Source organism: Ranitomeya variabilis, chromosome 1 (genome assembly GCF_051348905.1).
Source record: "Ranitomeya variabilis isolate aRanVar5 chromosome 1, aRanVar5.hap1, whole genome shotgun sequence".
In the NCBI taxonomy this organism is placed as follows: Eukaryota; Metazoa; Chordata; class Amphibia; order Anura; family Dendrobatidae; genus Ranitomeya; species Ranitomeya variabilis.
In genome coordinates, this window is record NC_135232.1 from 843,665,959 (window position 1) to 843,689,672 (window position 23,714).

Here is a 23,714-nt window from a genome sequence, read left to right on the forward strand (position 1 = left end):
AAAGTACTGGGCCTGCCCAAGTCTTTCAATCAGCTCGTCTACCCGCAGCATTGGACAAAATCAAAATAATCCGTCTGGCTTTGGAATCAGTACAATGGGGCTTGCCAACTCACTCCTGGACTCCTCAATACCTCATAGACCGGGGTCACACTAGAGAGAAATACGGATGAGTGAGAGGCGCAAAAACAACGCATTGCACTCAGGCCAATGTTTCTCTATGGGGCAGCTTCCATCAGCTGTATATTTCTTGGCCATATTTTACGGGCTGAGAAAATCGCAGCATGCTGCAATTGTCAGCGTATTCCTCCAAAAATATGCCAATGCAAGTCTATGGGGGTGAGAAAATATTCAGAAACTTTCCCACGCTACAGTTCAAATGAGTTCATGCCGCCAGAGGGCGCAGCTTCGGTGACAGCACCACTAGTCACTGAAGCTCCGTTCCCTGCATTCCATTCTTTCCCCGGTCTTTTACAACGCATTAACAGCGCTCCGGGTTTTAAATGTATATAACCCCTTCAGATGGATTTACATCGTGGGACTTGACTGTACGGCGGACAGGTATGGGATATTGTTGTTAATTTATTTTTATTTTTTTTCAGAAGAACGAGGGCTTCGCTTTGGAATGAGCGTACAATAAAGATATTAAAAACCTGTGTGTTTCTTTCTTTCATTAAAAGACTTTATTCTTAATGTGTGTGTGTATTTTTAACCATTTCTTACTATTGGAATAATAATGGATAGGTGTCTTATTGACACCTCTCCATTATTAACCATTCTTAATGTCACCTTACAATAGCAAGGTGACATTAACCCCTTATTATCCCATATTCCACCGCTACACGGGAGTGGGAAGAGAGAGGCTAAGTGCCAGAATAGGCGCATCTTACAGATGAGCCTTTTCTGTGGTGGCTGGGGGCAGATGTTTTTAGCCAGTGGGGGGCAATAACGATGGTCCCTCTCTAGGCTATTAATTTATGCCCTCAGTCACTTGCTTTCCCTCTCTGGCGGAAAAAATTGCAGCTTTTTCCATGAATTAACCATTTAAATTAGCACCTACAGCCCCCACATTTTACACACAAACACTTCTAACATTATTAGTGAGGAATATGTAAAAATCTAACGGATATGAAAAGGTTTACTGTATGTAAACTATGTGTCATATCATGTCGGGTTCGGTAAGGAATTAGCAAAAGCCAGCAATTGAATTACTGGCTTTTCTGCTATCTAGCTCTGTATTAAATATAAATATATATATATATATATATATATATATATAGTTAAGTCCATATATATTTGGAGAGAGACAATATTTTTCTAATTTTGGTTATAGACATTATCACAATGAATTTTAAACAAAACAATTCAGATGCAGTTGAAGTTCAGACTTTCAGCTTTCATTTGAGGGTATCCACATTAAAATTGGAAGAAGGGTTAGGAGTTTCAGCTCCTTAACATGTGCCACCCTGTTTTTAAAGGGACCAAAAGTAATTGGACAATTGACTCCAAGGCTATTTCATGGACAGGTGTGGGCAATCCCTTCATTATGTCATTCTCAATTAAGCAGATAAAAGGGCTGGAGTTGATTTGAGGTGTGGTGCTTGCATTTGGAAGGTTTTGCTGTGAAGTAAACAAGCGGTCAAAGGAGCTTTCCATGCAGGTGAAATAAGCCATCCTTAAGCTGCGAAAACAGAAAAAAACCATCTGAGAAATTGCTACAATATTAGGAGTGGCAAAATCTACAGTTTGGTACATCCTCAGAAAGAAAGAAAGCACTGGTGAACTCATCAATGCAAAAAGACCTGGGCGCCCACGGAAGACAACAGTGGTGGATGATCGCAGAATAATCTCCATGGTGAAGGGAAACCCCTTCACAACAGCCAACCAAGTGAAGAACACTCTCCAGGAGGTAGGCGTATCAATATCCAAATCTACCATAAAGAGAAGACTGCATCAAAGTAAATACAGAGGGTTCACTGCGCGGTGCAAGCCACTCATAAGCATCAAGAATAAAAAGGCTAGACTGGACTTTGCTAAAAAACATCTAAAAAAGCCAGCACAGCTCTGGAAGAACATTCTTTGGATAGATGAAACCAAGATCAACCTCTATCAGAATGATGGAAAAAGAAAAGTATGGCGAAGGCGTGGTACAGCTCATGATCCAAAGCATACCACATCATCTGTAAAACACGGCGGAGGCAGTGTGATGGCTTGGGCATGCATGGCTGCCAGTGGCACTGGGTCACTAGTGTTTATTGATGATGTGACACAGGACAGAAGCAGCCAAATGAATTCTGAGCTATTCAGAGCCATACTGTGTGCTCAGATCCAGCCAAATGCAGCCAAACTGATTGGTCGTCGTTTAACACTACAGATGGACAATGACCCAAAACACAAAGCCAAAGCAACCCAGGAGTTTATTAAAGCAAAGAAGTGGAATATTCTTGAATGGCCAAGTCAGTCACCTGATCTCAACCCAATTGAGCATGCATTTCACTTGTTAAAGACTAAACTTCAGACAGGAAGGCCCACAAACAAATAGCAACTGAAAACCACCGCAGTGAAGGCCTGGCAGAGCATCAAAAAGGAGGAAACACAGCGTCTGGTGATGTCAATGAGTTCAAGACTTCAGGCAGTCATTGCCAACAAAGGGTTTTCAACCAAGTACTAGAAATTAACATTTTATTTAAAATTATTTAATCTGTCCAATTACTTTTGGTCCCTTTAAAAATAGGGTGGTACATGTTAAGGAGCTGAAACTCCTAAACCCTTCATCCAATTTTAATGTGGATACCCTCAAATGAAAGCTTAAAGTCTGAACTTCAACTGCATCTGAATTGTTTTTTATTTTTAATTCATTGTGGTAATGTCCATAACCAAAATTAGAAAAATGTTGTCTCTGTACAAATATATATGGACTTAACTGTATGTGTGTCCCACTGATATATATATATATATATATATATATATATATATACTAGCTGTACTACCCGGCTTCGCCCGGGGTAATAACTGCTGTTAGCAAAATAGAATGTGTTAACAAAAATTTATTCTGCACAAAAAAACCACAAAACAAATAGATAGAAATGTAATTATTAAAAGGCAAAAACTAAGCTAATAGAAGCATTTTACAACATATATTTCAACACCAGAGATATTCCACACAGATTTAACTAAATTGGCCAAGTAATGTGAAGTAATCTTCTACTACTTATTCGAGAGCCTTTTGATAAACGACATTCTTAGTTTTTCCTTCAGGTGCAAAGACAAACAGATTTTTGGCTGTTCCAACTCTTGAACAGGCCACATAAAGTTGACCATGAGAAAAGCATGGAGATTGTAAATCTAAGCTAGCTGAAGAGCCCGGCGTTGCCTGGGCATAGTAAATATCTGTGGTTAGTTATAGCACCTCACTTCTCTTATTTTCCCATCACGCCTCTCATTTTCCCATCACATCTTTCATTTTCCCCCTCACATCTCTCATTTTCTCCCTCACACCTCTCATTTTCCCCCTCACTCCTCTCATTCCCCCCTAACACTTGTCATTTCGACCTCACATCTGTCATTTTCCGATCACTCCACTATTTTCCCTCACTCCTCTCATTTTGCACTCACACCTTTTCATTTTCACCTCACACCTCTCATTTTCACTTCAGTATATACATGTTTGTCATCTCCCTTATATATAGTATACACCTGTATGTCATCTCCTGTATATAGTATATACCTGTATGTCATCTCCCCTGTATATAGTATATACCTGCTGTGTGTCATCTCCCCTGTATATAGTATATACCTGTGTGTCACCTCCTCCTATATATAGTATATACCTGTATGTAATCTCCTCCTGTATATAGTATATACCTGTATGTCATCTCCTCCTATACATAGCATATACCTGTATGTCATCTCCTCCTGTATATACTATATACCTGTAGGTAATCTGCTCCTGTATATAGTATATACCTGTGTGTCATCTCCTTCTGTATATAGTATATACCTGTATGTCATCTGCTGTATGTAGTATGTACCTGTATGTCATCTCCTCCTCTATATAGTATATACCTGTGTGTCATCTCTCCTGTATATAGTATATATCTGTGTGTCATCTCCTCCTGCATATAGTATATACCTGTGTGTCATCTCCCCTGTAAATAGTATATACCTGTGTGTCATCTCCTCCTGTATATAGTATATATCTGTATGTCATCTCCTCCTGTATTAGACCTCGTTCACACGTTATTTGGTCAGTATTTTTACCTCAGTATTTGTAAGCTAAATTGGCAGCCTGATAAATCCCCAGCCAACAGTAAGCCCACCCCCTGGCAGTATATATTAGCTCACACATACACATAATAGACTGGTCATGTGACTGACAGCTGCCGGATTCCTATATGGTACATTTGTTGCTCTTGTAGTTTGTCTGCTTATTAATCAGATTTTTATTTTTGAAGGACAATACCAGACTTGTGTGTGTTTTAGGGCGAGTTTCGTGTGTCAAGTTGTGTGTGTTGAGTTGCGGGTGGCGACATGCATGTAGCGACTTTTGGGGGATGAGTTTTGTGTGGCGACGTGTGTAGCAACTTTTTGTGTGTCGAGTTGCATGTGACAGGTTAGTGTAGCAAGTTGTGTGCAGCAAGTTTTGCGCATGGCGAGTTTTATGTGTGGTGCCTTTTGAGTATGTGCAAGTTTTGTGTGAGGCAACTTTTGCATGTGTTGCAACTTTTGTGCATGTGGCAATTTTTCCGCGTGTGCAAGTTTTGCGTGTGGCGAGTTTTCCATGAGGTGAGTTTTGCACGTGTGGCGAGTTTTGCATGTGGAGAGTTTTGCCCGTGGCGAGTTTTGAGCGGCGACTTTTGTGTTTCAACTTTTATGTGGCGAGGTTGGTGTATGTGTGGTGAAATGTGCGCTGAGGGTGGTATATGTGTTCGAGCACGTGGTAGTGTGTGGCGCATTTTGTGTGTGTGTTCATATCCCCGTGGTGGTGTGGTTATTATCCCATGTCGGGGGCCCCACCTTAGCAACTGTACAGTATATACTCTTTGGCGCCATCGCTCTCATTCTTTAAGTCCCCCTTGTTCACATCTGGCAGCTGTTAATTTGCCTCCAACACTTTTCCTTTCATTTTTTCCCCATTATGTAGATAGGGGCAAAATTGTTTGGTGAATTGGAAAGCGCAGGGTTAAAATTTCACCTCACAACATAGCCTATGATGCTCTCGGGGTCCAGACGTGTGACTGTGCAAAATTTTGTGGCTGTAGCTGCCACGGTTCAGATGCCAATCCCGGACATACATACACACATACATACATACATACACACACACATTCAGCTTTATATATTAGATGTATATATACACTCACTGGCCACTTTATTAGGTACACCTGTCCAACTTCTTGTTAACACTTAATTTCTAATCAGCCAATCACATGGCGGCAACTCAGTGCATTTAGGCATGTAGACATGGTCAAGACAATCTCCTGCAGTTCAAACCGAGCATCAGTATGGGGAAGAAAGGGGATTTGAGTGCCTTTGAACGTGGCATGGTTGTTGGTGCCAGAAGGGCTGGTCTGAGTATTTCAGAAACTGCTGATCTACTGGGATTTTCACGCACAACCATCTCTAGGGTTTACAGAGAATGGTCCGAAAAAGAAAAAAAATCCAGTGAGCTGCAGTTCTGTGGGCGGAAATGCCTTGTTGATGCCAGAGGTCAGAGGAGAATGGGCAGACTGGTTCGAGCTGATAGAAAGGCAACAGTGACTCAAATCGCCACCCGTTACAACCAAGGTAGGCCTAAGAGCATCTCTGAACGCACAGTGCGTCGAACTTTTAGGCAGATGGGCTACAGCAGCAGAAGACCACACCGGGTACCACTCCTTTCAGCTAAGAACAGGAAACTGAGGCTACAATTTGTACAAGCTCATCGAAATTGGACAGTAGAAGATTGGAAAAACGTTGCTTGGTCTGATGAGTCTCGATTTCTGCTGCGACATTCGGATGGTAGGGTCAGAATTTGGCGTAAACAACATGAAAGCATGGATCCATCCTGCCTTGTATGGAGCATCTTTGGGATGTGCAGCCGACAAATCTGCGGCAACTGTGTGATGCCATCATGTCAATATGGACCAAAATCTCTGAGGAATGCTTCCAGCACCTTGTTGAATCTATGCCACGAAGAATTGAGGCAGTTCTGAAGGCAAAAGGGGGTCCAACCCGTTACTAGTATGGTGTACCTAATAAAGTGGCCGGTGAGTGTATATATATATATATATATATATATATATATATATATATATATATATATATACAGTGCCTAAAAGTAGTATTCAACCCCCTGCAGATTTAGCAGGTTTAATAAGATGCAAATAAGTTAGAGCCTTCAAACTTCAAACAAGAGCAGGATTTATTAACAGATGCATAAATCTTACAAACCAAAAAGTTTTGTTGCTCAGTTAAATTTTTATAAATTTTAAACATAAAAGTGTGGGTCAATTATTATTCAACCCCTAGGTTTAATATTTAGTGGAATAACCTTTGTTTGCAATTACAGCTAATAATCGTCTTTTATAAGACCTGATCAGGCCGGCACAGGTCTCTGGAGTTATCTTGGCCCACTCCTCCATGCAGATCTTCTCCAAGTTATCTAGGTTCTTTGGGTGTCTCATGTGGACTTTAATCTTGAGCTCCTTCCACAAGTTTTCAATTGGGTTAAGGTCAGGAGACTGACTAGGCCACTGCAACACCTTGATTTTTTGCCTCTTGAACCAGGCCTTGGTTTTCTTGGCTGTGTGCTTTGGGTCATTGTCTTGTTGGAAGATGAAATGACGACCCATCTTAAGATCCTTGATGGAGGAGCGGAGGTTCTTGGCCAAAATCTCCAGGTAGGCCGTGCTATCCATCTTCCCATGGATGCGGACCAGATGGCCAGGCCCCTTGGCTGAGAAACAGACCCACAGCATGATGCTGCCACCACCATGCTTGACTGTAGGGATGGTATTCTTGGGGTCGTATGGAGTGCCATCCAGTCTCCAAACGTCACGTGTGTGGTTGGCACCAAAGACCTCGATCTTGGTCTCATCAGACCAGAGAACCTTGAACCAGTCAGTCTCAGAGTCCTCCAAGTGATCATGAGCAAACTGTAGACGAGCCTTGACATGACGCTTTGAAAGTAAAGGTACCTCGTCTGGAACGGAGACCATTGCGGTGGAGTACGTTACTTATGGTATTGACTGAAACCAATGTTCCCACTGCCATGGGATCTTCCCGGAGCTCCTTCCTTGTTGTCCTTGGGTTAGCCTTGACTCTTCGGACAAGCCTGGCCTCGGCACGGGAGGAAACTTTCAAAGGCTGTCCAGGCCGTGGAAGGCTAGCAGTAGTTCCATAAGCCTTCCACTTCCGGATGATGCTCCCAACAGTGGAGACAGGTAGGCCCAACTCCTTGGAAAGGGTTTTGTACCCCTTGCCAGCCTTGTGACCCTCCACGATCTTGTCTCTGATGGCCTTGGAATGCTCCTTTGTCTTTCCCATGTTGACCATGTTTGAGTGCTGTTCACAAGTTTGGGGAGGGTCTTAAATAGTCAGAAAAGGCTGGAAAAAGAGATAATTAATCCAAACATGTGAAGCTCATTGTTCTTTGTGCCTGAACTACTTCTTAATACTTTAGGGGAACCAAACAGAATTCTGGTGGGTTGAGGGGTTGAATAATAAATGACCCTCTGAAAAAACTTTTCCCAATTTAAAAAAAAAATAAACAAAGAAATAACATTCTTTTTTGCTGCAGTGCATTTCACACTTCCAGGCTGATCTACAGTCCAAATGTCACAATGCCAAGTTAATTCCAAATGTGTAAACCTGCTAAATTTGCAGGGGGTTCAATACTACTTGTAGGCACTGTATATATATATATATATATATATATATATATATATATATATATAGACTGTACATACGTTTTCAACAATATTTGAGCCCATGGATCCATCATATGTCCATTTTGCAAGCCGGCGAGAAAATCTCGCCAAACGGATGTCATACGGATGCCGTACGGATACTTTTTGGAGAAAAAATTGCATCTTCGCATTGAATACGGATCACTGTTCAGGAATTTTTCTGTGTATCACGGCCGTAAAAAACGGAATGTATTTTTATATGTTAGGTGTGACGCCTTAGCTGGAGCATTTGCTTTACCTCATCTGCAATGGCTTTTCTCCGAGTCACTGGCACACGGTACGGTTTCATTCGTACCCTTACTTGAAGCTTGATGATAATGTCATGTCAGATAACCAATGTACGGAAGGGCAGTTCTAAGAATACATCTGTATTCTGCTTCACTAATCTCTGAGCCTCCCCCCGCTGCTGTTTAGAGAGAGCGTTGCTTATCTTTACCTCTCTCCCAGCACTTACTGGGCCGATGTTGGAGGGTCCCAAGAAAACACGACTGGAGTCGCATCCATAATCATACATTCCCGATCCTTCCATGCTTTTAGCAGATTCGCATGATACAGTTATTTGGGTTTTCTCTTCCCTGGCTGGCTGTAGTTCACATCCCCAACCTTTTACCAGACTTCATATGGCCCTTGCCACTTGGCCATGAACTTATTTTCTGCTGTGGGCACTAAGATTAATACCCGATCCCCTTCTTTAAAGGACATGACCGTGGCCTTTATATTACACACTTGGCTCTACTCTGCCTGGGCAACCATTATTCTTTCACTATAGGTACAACCGCCGCAATTCTGACCTGCATATTTGCCACTTGCTCTATTACGCTGAGTAGGCGCAGGTTCACATGTCACTTTTGTTACATCCAGCAGCACCCTGCCTGCCGTACAATAGCTCAAAGGGTGAGAATCTCGTTGGAGTCTGCGGTACCTTGTGGATGGCAAACATTAAATAGGACAGTAACATGTCCCAATCCCTCCCTACCTTGGAGACCACCTTTTTTAGCATGGATTTAAAGGTTTTGTTAAACTGTTCAACTAATTCGTCGATCTGTGGGTGGTACACTGACATGCACAATTGTTCTATTTGGAGAAGCTTGCATAGTTCCTTTGTCACCTTGGACAAAAAAGGAGTCCCCTGATCAATTAGGATCTCCTAAGGTAACCCAGTGCGGCAGAACATGACAAACAGCTTCCGGGCAATAAGCTTTGCTGAGGTGTGGCGAAGCGGGATCGCCTCAGGGTATCATAATCTACTACCACCAATATATGTTTGTGGCCATGGATGGACTTTACTATTGGTCCCACTTGATCCATAGCAATTCACTCAAAAGGTACCTCTATAATTGGCAGAGGTACCAATGGACGTTTGCAGTGGGTGTAGTAAGTTGACAATCAGTACATGACTCTGTACCTCGGCATAAATCAAGGGCCAAAAGAACTGTTGTAAAACTAGCGTGTGTGTGTGTGTGTGTGAGCCATCTCGAGTACCACCCGATGGTAGGACTGGGGCACTACCAGCTGCTCCACCACTTTGTCCCGGATTTGTCAACTCTATATATTAAATCCTGGTTGACCGCCATCGCGGAAAAAACGCCTTTGCACCAGGTTGCTAAACCACCTAATTTATTTCTATCACCCTTTAGTGTGCTTGGGTTAGAGTGGGATCCTGGAGTTGGGTTGTCACAAATGTTCCCCAGGACACTTCTAGCTCCAGGATTGATGGGGTGTCTTCAACCTTTTCTGCCAATACCTCTAAGGGAAACCTGTCGGGTTTAAACTCTGTCGTAAGGTTGGTGACCCCTACAGCTGGTATCCCTGACTTGAGATCTTTGGATTCAGCACCTGGATAGACATTTACAATGGGAGCGTTAATTTTCCTCTTCCACAGGAACCAGAACAGGGGCAAGTCTCTTCCTAAACAGGATCTGTAAGGGTCTTCACCACCCCCACCACATGTCTAACCTTCCCACACGGAGTGGAAAAGGTTAGCTCCATTGTCGGATACTCTTGGAGGTCCCCTTGTATACAGACAACCCGACTTTCCGACCATTGGGGTTGTCCTGGCAACCAATGATCTATGGATAAATGTCACTAGGCTCCCTGAGTCCAGGAGAGCCTCCGTCTGGTACACCTTGTCAGCTACCTGGCACAGCTGGGGTTCATTTTGTGCAGCGTTTCCAATGGCGGTGCATACATTGACACCTGGCGAATAACCTGCAGTCCATGTGTTTAGCAGTCATGGGGCAGTTCGCAGCCATGTGATCTGGTCCTTGGGACTGCCAGTATCTGATAGCGGTGGCACCGCAAGGCCTTCAGACGGATTTAGGGGAAACTGGTCTCCTACCACCCTCCCTCCGGGGCACCCCCTCAGTATGAGCTCGGTTCTTTTTTGCAAAAGTGAATTAGATAATATTGGTAAAAAAGTACATAGAAAATTGGAATCACTCGTCATGTGGAGAGCAAAGGATCTGATTGTCAGCAGGAGGGGAGTATAATCAAGACAGGAAAGGAATCGTGCTGTAAAATTGTTTTAGTAAAATACCTTTTAGCCCATAACATCAGAAGAAATGTTTCAGATCACAGGATCATGCATAGTCCTATCAACCTTTGCTGCACAACAGGCAACAAAAATGTGCCTATGAATGCATAACTTAAAGCACAAGACCTTTTTTACATGCATTAAGTTATGCATTCATAGTCTATACCTAAGGGTATGTTCCCATGGCCAGTAAACACTGCGGGTTGGATGCTGGGTACATCCGCAGCGTGCAACCCGCAGTGGCCAGATGTTACAGCATAATGGATGGGATTTCAAGAAATCCCATCTCTACTATGCGTTCAGAGATGCCAGCAGCATCCCTGTGTAAACAGACATGCAGTGCGTCTTTCCAGAGCGCTCACTGTGCTAGCAGCGATCTCACGCAGTGTAGCCTGGCTGGAAATGCAGTCCAGTGACCACAGGTAACCTGTATGACGTCACCCCCAGTCACTGATGCTGCGTTCCCAGCAGCTCATTCACCAGTGGTTTTCAGCCGGGACAGTCGCATCTTGGCATGATCCAGTTTGAAAACTAATTATCCCCCAGACATGGATTACGGTGTGGGACACGATGGAAGGTATGGTATATCGTTGTTTTTTTACTTTACTTTTATTACAGGAGATCGAGGGCTTCGCAGGAATTAGGTGTTGTAGTAAGTATGGCTTAATTGAGAATAATAAAGGAGTCTGTGTAATTTTTTTCAATTAAAGTACTTTATTCCGTCTGTGTCTTTATTTAACATATAACTATAGGATTAGTAGTGGATAGGTGTCTTCTAAACGCTTCTCCATTACTAAGCTGTGGGCTTGATGTCACTGGACAATATAAAGGTGACATCAACCCCACAAATATGAACCCCACTTGCCACCGCTACAGGGCAAGTGGGAACAGCCGGGCAAAGCGCCAGAATTGGCGCATCTAATAGGTGTGCCTTTTCTGGGCAGTTGCGGGCTGTTATTTTTAGGCTGGGGGGTCAATATCCATGGTCCCTTAACAGCCTGAGAATATGAGCCCTCAGCTGTGAGCTTTAGCAAGGCTGGTTGTCAAAAATGGGGGGAACCCCACACCATTTTTTAAAATTATTTATTCAAATAATTTTTTTTAAAAAGCGTGGGGAACCCTCTATTCTTGATAACCAGCTTTGCTGAAGCTGACAGCCAAGGGGTTACACCCCCAGCTGTGAGTTTTGCCTGGCTGGTTATAGAACGTACAGGGGAACTCACGCCATTTTTTTCATTTATTTATACTGCAGGCGACGGCTAATGAATACACCCATCATCCGCTCCTGCTGTTACTGTTATTAGCAGCAGCAGGGATGGGCTGATGGGAATAATAGTCCCATCAGCCACCGCCTGCTCTTTTATCACTTAAATGTAAATCTCATCATTCTCCCCTGCTTGCGCCGATTGCCGGCAGAGTAGGGGAGAATGATGAGAGCCGTGTTCAGCACCCGGCACCGGGGAACAGCGCTTACTGTAATGCTTCCTCCCTGGCACCAGTCCGTGTGGTACTGATGCAACACACGTGTGCCACATGTATCACACACACGGACACTGACATCTCCTGTACCGGAAATATCAGGACGTGTGAAAGAGACCTTATAGCGGGTGTCACAATAATGTAAAAATATTATAATGTGAGATTAGTTCTAGAAAGTACCATGTCACACACACACACTGCAGTTTTGACCCCCCTTTCTCCCCCTCTGCATTCGCTCATACAACAAACAAAGCCCTATGGCAGAGCAGTTTATGGCTTTTAAACTGCAGACGACCAATCCCGTAAAGCCACTCATTCCCCCTCCCCTTTCCCAAGGAATGCCTTTGTCTGGGGACTCAAAAAACGTAAATAGTAGAGAAAGAGTGCATGTCATTACTCAGCCCACTCAGTGATGTCACGACAAGAGGGCATAGCTTTACCCCTGCTGAGTTGTGAGAGTTGGTCCAGGAAGCGAGCTAACAACAGCTTGTCAAAGCTGTGCTCATGCATCTGGATATATGGAAGTCCTTTCTCCTCCATAGCACACGGCCAGTCACAAGCTGAAATTATCTGAACGCTATGTAAGTGTTTTTCAACTTTAATCCTTCTTTTATTTGTAATCTGTAATGTACACATGATTTTGTCTTTTTCATAATATCTTTTTATACCTTGTAAACACTGCCTACCTTTTTATGGAGTAAAATATATAATTTACTAGCTTGTCTCTTCATGCTCTATAAACGAACTGTCGCTTCCTCTGAAGTGAATTACGCTACTGATTTGGGTTGGCTTCGGACCCGTTAACCCTTGTGGAATCGGAGCTGGTGGCAGCATACTTTGTTCTGTGCAATTGAGAATCTTTGTAGCAATGGCGGTGTTGATAATTATTGTTCCCGCCTGTGTGAGAGTAGTTATATTGCCCTCACTGCAGCATGCCCAATAGCCAGTACATAGCAGGCAGCCTTTCTGGCGACTAATTACCCTAGGTGCAGTACCTAACCTGACCTGAGGGTAAAGCTGCAAGTTCCAAACCGGAACTGGGAAGTTGGATATAGATAAATCCCCTTCAGAAGGAACCAGGGGCAACCAAACAACCCGGTTCGTGACAAATTGGTGTGAGTAGTGGGGACGATAAAGATATCCTCCCCGGGATCCATGACATATTGTTTAGATCCGTGACATATTGTTGGCAGCACGGTGTGAACCGTGACAGCGGGTTTTTATGTTTGGCAGCTGTCACACACTAAAATAAGCTTTTTATTGCAAAAAATAGTTTTTGCATCACCACATTTGAAAGCCACAATTTTTCCAAATTTTGGCCTACAGAGTTATGTGAGGTTATGTTTTTTGCGGGACAAGTTGATGTTTTTATTGGTACGATTTTTGGGCACATGACATTTTTTGATCGCTTTCCATTCTGATTTTTGGGAGGCAGGATGAAAAAAAACCAGCAATTCATTAATTTGTTGGGTTTTTTTTTTTTGGGGGGGGGGCGTTTATACCGTTCCATATGTAGTAAAATTGATAAGGCAGTTTTATTCTTTTTGTCAGTACAATTACTGCGATACCTCATTTATATTTTTTTATGTTTTGGCACTTTTATACAATAAAAACTATTTTATAGAAAAAATAATTATTTTAGCATCACTTTATTCTGAGAGCTAAAGCTTTTATTTTTCCACTTTTTTACTTTGTCCCACTATGGGACAATCATTTTTTGCAGGCTGATCGCTTCTATAGCATGCAGATGAAGCTGCATCTGCATGCTATGGAAGATGTCAGCGCTGCACTGAGAGGGATACTTGCTGATCGTGCACTGCGCATGACCATCAAGTTTCCTTGCGCTGGTGACCCGGATAACGTCACATCCGCTCACCATGGCAACGATCGGGACCCCGCGTCACGCCGTGGGGTTGATACGGGGGCCAGGGGGGGTAGTCGTGGCTAACGGTGGCTGCTCTGTTGCACCCTGGCCCTCTGTCACATGAACACACTGTCCCTTCTGTAGTGCACTTACAGGTAATGCGGGGCCCTTCTTGGACGGCTGGGCCTTCTTTTCCTTCAGCACTACACAATGACAGTCAGAGTCCAAATCCAGTTTCAAGAAAACAACTTTACTCAGCTCGTCCAGTTTAGTCACAGAAACAGCACAAGGTTCTTCACAATATATCACCATTCTGTTCCCTGTGCTGTCCCTTACTCCTCCAGGAATATCGCAGGGTCATACTGTCGCCTTCGGTACCGCAGCTTCCTGACTGGTCAGACTAAGGCTACTTTCACACTAGCGTTTTGCATACATCGCAATGCGTCGTTTTGGCGAAAAAACGCATCCTGCAAAGTTGTCTGCAGGATGCGTTTTTTCCCCATAGATTTATATTGGCGACGCATTGCGACGTATGCACACACGTTGCAACCGTCATGCGACGGTTGCGTCGTGGTGTGGCGGACCGCCGGCAGCAAAAAACATTACATGTAACTTTTTTTGTGCCGACGGTCCGCCATTTCCAACTGCGCATGCGCAGCCGGAACTCCGCCCCCACCTCCCCGCACCTCACAATGGGGCAGCGGATGCGTGGAAAAACAGCATCCGCTGCCCCCGTTGTGCGGCGCTTGCATAGTATGCGTCGGTACATCGGGCCGACGCAGCGCGACGGCCCCATACCGACGCTAGTGTGAAAGTAGCCTAACCTGTTTTAGGGGTCCCCCACCCACTACTCTCTCCAGAGGTGAAGCAGAAGTATGGCTCCTCCATTCCTTCCTAGGTCGTAGACCCCGGACATTTAGGGTTGTTTCCACGAAGTTAGCTGCTACCATCTTGATGCTGCCCTGTATTCCTCCACTGCTGTGTGACTGTTAGGCTACTTTCACACTAACGTCGTTTGGTATACGTCGCAATGCGTCGTTTAGGAGAAAAAACGCATCCTGCAAAGTTGTCTGCAAGATGCGTTATTTCCCCATAGACTAACTAACGGTTGCGTCGTGTTTTGGTGGACCGTCGGCACAAAAAAAAGTTACATGTAATGTTTTTTTGTGCATCGAGTCCGCCCCCTCCTCCCCGGACCTTACAATGGGGCAGCGGAAGCGTCGTAAGACTGCTTCCGCTGCCCACGTCGGGCATTTATTTCACAACACATGTCGGCACGTTGGGCCGACGCATAGTGACGGCCCCGTGCCGACGCTAGTGTGAAAGCAGCCTTAGCCCCAGGCCCTGGATGGCTGGGCTCCCCAGCTTAACCCCTTTCTGACCTCGGACAGGATAGTACGTCCGAGGTCAGAACCCTCCGGCGGTCAGCCCGCATCAAAGGCGGGACATGTCAGCTGTTTTGAACAGCTGACATGTGCCCGCAATAGGCGCGGGCAGAATCGTGATCCGCCCACGTCTATTAACCAGTTAAATGCCGCTGTCAAACGCTGACAACGGCATTTAACCGGCGCTTCCGTCCGGAAATGAGTGCATCGCTGACCCCGTCACATGATCGGGGGTCAGCGATGCTTCTGTATAGTAACCATAGGGGTCCTTGAGACCTCTTTGGTTACTGATCCCCGGTAGCTGTGAGCGCCACCCTGTGGTCGGCGCTCATAGCACACCTGCATTTCTGCTACATAGCAGCGATCTGATGATCGCTGCTATGTAGCAGAGCTGATCGCGTTGTGCCAGCTTCTAGCCTCCTATGGAGGCTATTGAAGCATGGTAAAAGTAAAGAAAAAAAGTAAAAAAAAAATGTGAAAAAAATAAAAAAAATATAAAAGTTCAAATCATCCCCCTTTCGCCCCATTCAAAATAAATTAATAAAAAAAAATCAAACCTACACATATTTGGTATCGCCTGATACCAAATCCCCTGATCTATCAATAAAAAAAAGCATTAGCCTGATCGCTAAACAGCGTAGCGAGAAAAAAATTAGAAATGCCAGAATTACGTTTTTTTGGTCGCCGCGACATTGCATTAAATTGCAATAACGGGCGATCAAAAGAACGTATCTGCACCAAATTGTATCATTAAAAATGCCAGCTTGGCACGCAAAAAATAAGCCCTCAACAGACCCCAGATCATGAAAAATGGAGACGCTACGGGTATCGGAAAATGGCGCAATTTTTTTTTTTTTAGCAAAATTTGGAATTTTTTTTCACCACTTAGATAAAAAATAACCTAGTTATGTTATGTGTCTATGAACTCATAATGGCCTGGAGAATCATAATGGCAGGTTAGTTTTAGCATATAGTGAACCTAGCAAAAAAGCCAAACAAAAAACAAGTGTGGGACTGCACTTTTTTTGCAATTTCACCGCACTTGGAATTTTTTTCCCGCTTTCTAGTACACGACATGCTAAAACCAATGATGTTGCTCAAAAGTACAACTCGTCCTGCAAAAAATAAGCCCTCTCATGATCATATTAACGGAAAAATAAAAAAGTTATGGCTCTGGGAAGGAGGGGAGCGAAAAACGAACACGGAAAATCCCAAGGACATGAAGGGGTTAAGGCTATGTGCACACGTTCAGGATTTCTTGCCGAAATTACCCCATATCCCACTGCTACACGAGAGTGGGAAGAAAGTGGCCAAGTGCCAGAATAGGCGCATCTTCCAGATGTGACTTTTCTGGGGTGGCTGGGGGCAGATGTTTTTAGCGGGCCAATAACCATGGTACCTCCCTAGGCTATTAATATCTGCCCTCAGTCACTGGCTTCCCCACTCTGGTGGAGCAAATTGCGCGGGAGCCCACGCCAATTTTTTCCGGGATTTAACCCTTTTATAGCTAGAGACCCCAAATTTGACACACGGACACTTCTTACATTAGTAAAGAGGAATATGTAATAAAAGAAGGGATATGAGATGGCTTACTGTATGTAAACCATGTCTCATATCATGTTGGGTTTGTGAAGGAGATAGGAAAAGCCGGCAATTGAATTACTGGCTTTTCTGCTATCTAGCGCTGTATTAAACATATATATATATATATATATATATATATATATATATATATATATATATATATATATATATATATATATATCTCACTGACACACATATATATATTTATGTATATATACATATATAGACTGTATATATGTTTTTAAGCATATTTGAGCCGATGGATCCATGGTATGTCCATTTTGCAAGCCTACGCAAAAAAATCGCCATACGGAAGCCATACGGATGACACACGGATAAATTTGTGCGTAAAAATTGCATCCTCGCATTGGATACGGAAGTGTTTTGGGACAATTACTGCGTAATACGGCCGTAAAAAACGGACCGTATTTTCATACGCCTAGTGTGACGCCGGCCTTAAAGATTTGTTTGAGAGCCAGATGCAGCCATCAAAAAAGCCACATCTGGCTTGCGAGCCATAGGTTCCCGACCCCTACATTAGGGTATGTGCCCACGGTGTCTTTTTGCGGTTGGCAAACCCAATGAGCGTGTTTTTTTCAGCACTTTTGCGTTTCCTCGTGTTACACTTTCCCGAGTGCTTTATTGACGATTTTGACCACCGCTGTTATTTTTTTCACCATTTTTCCAGCATCTTTTTTAACAGCATTTCCCAAAAATTTTTTATAACTTCAACAATGAAGAAACCATTAGGCTATGTTCACACGTTGCGGTTCCGCAGCAGTTTCCCATGCGTTTACAGTACAATGTAAACCTATGGGAAACGCAATCCGCAGTGCACATGCTGCGGAAAAAAACGCGCGGAAACGCAGCGGTTTACTTTCCGCAGCATGTCAATTCTTTGTGTGGATTCCGGAGGGGTTTACACCTGCTCCATAATAGAAACCCGCAGGTGTAAAACCGCAGTGGAATCCGCACAAAAACCGCAGGAAATCGGCAGGTAAAACGCAGTGCCTTTTACCTGTGGTTTTCACAAATCCGCTGCGAAAAAATCCGGAGACCTCAAGAATACGTGTGCACATACCCTTAGTTTTTCAAATAAAGTGATGTCAAAACGCTAAAAAACGCGCCAGGCCATCCGTTTTCCATCGACTTGAATCGTAAAGCTTAGAACATCTTCAGAGCGGAAACCGCCTGAACAGGTCACTTCTTTAACCACTTGGCGTCTTTGGAAAACCTGAAGAGGTTAAAAGAAGCTCAGAAGCCGGAACGTGTGAACAGCTAGTCATTCTTGTAAGAGTTTTCTGGACACTTTTTTTTCGGACAGTTTTCGGCGTAGAATCCTACTGAAAAAGACGTTCACTCCTTGGCGCTTGGAAGAAGGGAGGAAAAAACAAAGGCGGAAAATGGAAACATGGCCGGTGATGATGGGGTTGAGATAAAATAGACTTCCATTGTATTACTACACATGGTTCAGTCACGGTCACCCAGGAGAAAACCACGAGCTGACAATACGCGGACTTTTTCCCTCACGAGCTGCAGTGTATGCCGTGCTGTGGGGTTCTCGGGGCTGGGTTACACGCCCTGTACTGACAGGCTTAGCCAATTTTCCACGCACGTTACTACAGCTATCATCACGACGACGTGGAGCTGCTTCCCACGACCACAGCAGAGGACACGTCTGCCGAGCACTGAAGGGTTACAGCGGAGGGGAGGAGCGCACAGTAAGGAAGAGTCCTGCGTGTCTGCTTCCTCCTCTGCCTCACTTGGCTGTTGAGGGAGTTCCGGCTACAGAGTGGACACGGGTGGGCACTGGGGAGTGTGTGTCGGGACCGTGGACGAGCACTGTACAAGGAAGGAGCCACCATTGTGCTGCCGGCGCCTCCCACATCATGTGTGAGGACATCAGAAGCGCCTAGATCTGGGTGAGGGGACGACGCCCGCCGTGCGGACACACCACTACACCCCCTGACAGGTAGCATGGACAGTAACAGCAATGGTGGCCCCCAGGGCAAGGCTCTGCGTGGGCGGGACATCGAGGTGATCCCACTACACCTGGGCGAGAAGAGCTGTCAGGAGCCGGAAGAGTCTCCCCCAGCTTCTCCATTGCCACCACCCATATTCCTCTATCCAGGAGCCAGGAAGCAGAAGCAGCAAGTGAGGACTTCCCCTGTGACCCCTGGAGGAGCGGGGGTCCAGCAGGAGTCCGGCCGCCCCTCGCCCACATCCTCCCTGTCCTCCTCCTCCTCATCTCAGCAGGGGTGTCCGGAGCCCACCTCTCCAGTGTCCGGGGGGCTTTCTCCAACGTCTTCTCTTCAGCTCATGATGCTGATGATGAACTATACTGGATCCAGCACTGGAAGCCACAGCGGTGCCGACAAAGTCCAAAAAAGTGAGTAACGCTGAAGGGGGGGGGGGGGGCTTTTTTAAAACTTGGTAAAATGTGCCCCCTGCTCCAGCACCGCCGACCTGACTGTCTGCATGTGACCTCAAGAGATGACATCCTGACCACCAGCCAATCAGGGCAGCTGACGGTTGTGATGTCATCTCCGGTACAGCAGAGGCGGTCGGTCGCCGCCCGAAACAGCACTGGAGCAGAGGTGCATTCTGGGCATGGCGGGTTTTTCATTTTATAGGTATCTCTTCCCGCTACTAATATTAGACCAGGAAACAGTGGGTAGAGACTGATATATCACTCCAACATAGAGGTCTGAAGAGTTCAAAGGGGTAAAAATGACCGTGGAGATGTTGGTCGTCCAGACATTCATCCCAAGGACAGCCGGATTCCCCAATCTTGACTACCCCCTTAAAGGGAATCTGTCAGCTGCATGTCGCCCCCAAACTGTTTATATGCACATGTAGCTCCTTAGTGTGCGAAAGAGACTGAGGATCTGTTTGTAAACATAAAGTCTCTGTCACTCCAGCTCTATTCTCCGACCAGCACAGTACCGCCTCCATGCTGTTGGACTTCAGGCAAATGACCCATCAATTTAGCAGGAGGAGGCAGCACTGGGCAGAGAATAGAGCTGGAGTGACAGAGGTTCCAGATCTACAAATAGGAGCTACATGAGCATATAAATAGTTTGGGGAGAAATCCTGCTGACAGATTCCCTACTGCAGGTTTACTATGGTTGGATCTGCCATAGATCATTTCAGAGAATCTGCGGAAGCAATCCTAGAATGACGTTTCAGCTGTGGATTTGCAGGCGGATTAGCCCCTCTGTAGTTCAGTGTCACTAATTTCTGTGCAGACCCAACAGTGAGCATGTTGTAGATTTTAAAGCACCACTTCAGCAGTTGTTTTTCTTTATTTTTTTCAGCGCTGGAGTGGCGCTTTAAATCTAAGCCCCTTGTCCCCGGTCTTATACTCTGGCGTCTTCACAGTTTTTTCAACACCACTCCTGTCCTGCGGCCCCATCTTTGTGAGTGCAGCTTCTGACAGGCCGGAAGTCAGGAGTTACGTCTCAAGCGCAGTGCAAGTCTATGAGATCTAGAACAAGGCCCTGATAGATAGACCTGTATTGGAAAGAGACCTCCAATGCGCTTCATACAACACTGGAGCTGTCGGCAGGTCACTTTATGCCCGAGACCGACGGGAGTGGCGACGAAAACGCTGGAAGGTGTGTATCAGACAGGGAGCAGTGGACTTGCATTTAAAGCGCCACTCCAGCGGATGCAGTAAAACAAACAAACACTGGAGTGGTGCTTTAAGATCCACTTCATCACATTTATTTTGCATGGATTTTTTTTTCTCTAGAGCATGAACGTGGGGTATAGATTTTCTCTCAGGATCAGGTTAAGATTCTGAATATGTGAATGTGGCCAAGTAGAGGCCCCAAGACGCTCCGACCAGAGGAGATAGCATATCCATGGCCTCTAGGTGCTAGGGTACACTGGTCCCTGTCTGCCGATATGTCAAAAAAGACTTGCTACTCCCCTTTTTATGGTCTGATGGATTTAGGCAGAGATGGAGGTAGGCACCCAGTGTCGGACTGGGGTGACAAGGGCCCACCAATAACATTTACTTTGGGGGGGCCCACTTTTCACCTGCATGCAAATATTATACTACCTTTGTTCACAAATTTACCTATATCTCTATATAATAATAAACTGGGTAGCGTGGTTAGTGAATGATGAGATGCTACTTTTTTCTGTACAGAGTGAACCAAGTGAATTATGCCGAGTACTGCCTATACAGTGGGGTTGGGGTCCACCGGGGGATTCCCCTGTTACCCTGTGGGCCAGTCCGAGCCTGTAGGCACCTGTCAGACACGCCTGGCTCTGCTTAGTTCTCCACCAGTCCTTATTACCTGTGATCAGTGGGATTGTCAGCCCATCCCGGCTGTGGGTTTGTTAGCCATAATCTTCATGCCTGGGGTTGCCCCGAGATGACACATTATAGCTGTGTTCTTTACAGGCAAATAGACCTTCCATTACTGAACAGTATCACGTGAAGCCACTCTTCAGGTTTTGTGGGTTTTTTGTAATGAATTTGTCTTTTGGCTGCGACTAAGTCTTTCTTTAATTCTCACTATTTTTATTTTTGTATGCGTAAGAGGAAAACAGCCTATATTTATATCAGTATGCTGAGTCCGATTATTGTCTAATTTTGGTCCGTTTCTCCATTTTATCACCAATGAGGCATCTGTTTTTCTATAATGGAAAAACATTGAGCTTTCCAAGCTTATTTCTCTTAGGGCTCATTCATAATCCCGATTTTCTCAAGCAAATGCTATGGGTGTTTTTCACGGATCGCACTCGTACCTGCTGATGGTCTATAGGGCCATTCCTATGTTGTCAAAATCTACCATGCAAGTCAATGGATCTGTGAAAAGATCGGAGTGCACTCGGATATGACAGTGTGTCAGGTGGGGAAATTTTAATTTTATTTTTTTTCCATGTACGAGATAAACGAATGATACGTGGACCACACATTCTGATTGAAGCCTGAGCAGAACAAACTGTCCATTTTCCTTATACGTGGAAAAATCAGATGCCCTTAGACAGTGAAAAATGCACAGCGCCAGGAAGCAACATGGATTGGATCCATGTGATTTATTTTTTTTTTTCACATGGACCTATTGCCTTGAATGGGCAATATTGATATAAAAATTCATCAGGTTGTATTTAATAGAATTCCCTCATTGAAACACCCAAAAATGTTGCAACTTTTCCAATTTTTATGCTTTTCTTCAGATTATTCTATGGGCATGTGTGCTTTCAACCCTCCCTGTGCTTGACAGCTGATCTAGCAATCAGATACTCCCAATTTGTGATTGTCAACAGTTTGTTATGCAAATTCTTAATATTTTTTTTTAGCTTGGAATGGCTAGAATCTCTTGTATCTGTAGCTTCTTTTTCTGGTTTGTGTCCAACAGAACATTCTTTCCTGTGTTGGCAGCTGGTTAACTGGCTTTTACACTGGCATGTAAAAGTTTGGGCACCCCAGATCAAAATTAATGCTATTGTTAAGCAAGATGAAGATTTAATGATCTCTAAAAGGCCTAAAGTTAATGATGGCACGTTTCCTTTGTATTTTAGGCAATATATATTTATTCATATTTTACATTTTGAAAATACAAAAAGAAAAATGAGCTGATGCAAAAGTTTGGACACCCTGCATGGTTAGTACAATGCTTTTTGTAGCCAACCAAGATTCTTTCAATTCTTGTCTGAGGGATTTTCATCCAGTCTTCCTCGGAAAATGTTTCCAGTTCTGTGAGATTCCGGGGTCATCTTGCATGAACTGCTATTTTGAGGTCTAGCCACAGATTTTCAATGATGTTTAGATCAGGGGACTGTGAGGGCCATTGTAAAACCTTCAGCTTGCACCTTTTGAGGTAGTCTATTGTGGATTTTGATGCATGTTTAGGATCACTATCCAATTGAAGAAGCCATCCTCTTTTCAATTTTATCTTTTTTTTTTTTTTTTATTAAATGTAAAAGATGACTAACATTATATTATTATTGTAACTTGCTTAACTGTTCACAATAGCAGTAATCTTGACCAGGGGTGCCCAGACTTTTACATGCCACTGTAGCTTTGCAGAGAGAGCAAGGAGCTGGCCTAGATATTCAAATATGCAGCCAGCCCCCTTCACTCGCAGCACTGACAATGAGCTGGCACAGGGGTGGAGCTGTCAGGACTATGGTGATGGCTAAAGATTGGGGCATCTGTATACAAGTTACATATTCATATTTCAACCTTCTCTAAATGGTCTAAAGTGTTTTTATGTGCACATCTTTTATTATTTCTCTCAGGAAGACTTTTTTAAATAAAATGAAAATCTTGATTACTTAATTACAGAAAGTATAAACCGTACATGTCATGTGTTGTCTGCTGTTATGTGAATGTGCCGCGATCAGGTAATGAATACGACTATTGATTAGATGCTGCCCTAGGAATCTGTTTTATTTGCTTTCTCCTCTGCTTGCACATTTTATAGGCCTCATGAGTATTTTTTGGGTGAGAGGAGGTGTTTATGGTTTGCTGGAAGTAATTCTGACGTCTGCTGTCTTTGGTCTTATGTCCAGTGTTATTATTGAAATACTCCATTGAATGATAGGCAGAAAAAGTGATAGACTCCGTGTAATGGCTGCACATTGTATTTCCAACATGAAATCCAGGACAGGATTGTATCTGTTGAAAGGGAATCATACCTGCGTTTTTGTTTTGTTTTTTTTGCAGTTTTCTTTCTTTAGAAAGGTGATAACTTCTGAAGATGGGATTAACCCTTTAAGATCAGGTACATATTATATATGATAACTTCGTGTGGCAAGACTGTGCACTCCTGAGCGCGTCTGAATGGTTGTCATACGTTCCCTCCAACACTCCATCCATTCTTTATGGGACTGCCCAGTAGTCGGATCGGCAAGTTATTATCAATCCGGATAGGTGATCACTTTGGAAAACGAGAATAACTCTT

The 23,714-nt window shown here is 44.2% G+C and overlaps 1 protein-coding gene across 3 annotated transcripts in view; it reads left to right on the forward strand.

The window, feature by feature from the left end:
* The first annotated feature begins 18,298 nt into the window (after nt 1–18,298).
* Nucleotides 18,299–23,714, forward strand: part of RUFY3 (RUN and FYVE domain containing 3) — a 121,840-nt gene continuing 116,424 nt past the window's right edge. For 2 of the 3 annotated variants that reach the window (XR_013218383.1, XM_077276265.1), the window contains exon 1: nt 18,433–19,180. Coding sequence is in view for 2 of the 3 variants with exons in the window: in XM_077276265.1 (XP_077132380.1) it covers nt 18,769–19,180 (412 nt within the window). In the remaining variant the exon portion in view is untranslated. Of the gene's footprint in view, nt 19,181–23,714 lie in introns of all 3 variants that reach the window. The other variant, XM_077276284.1, reaches the window with a different exon arrangement.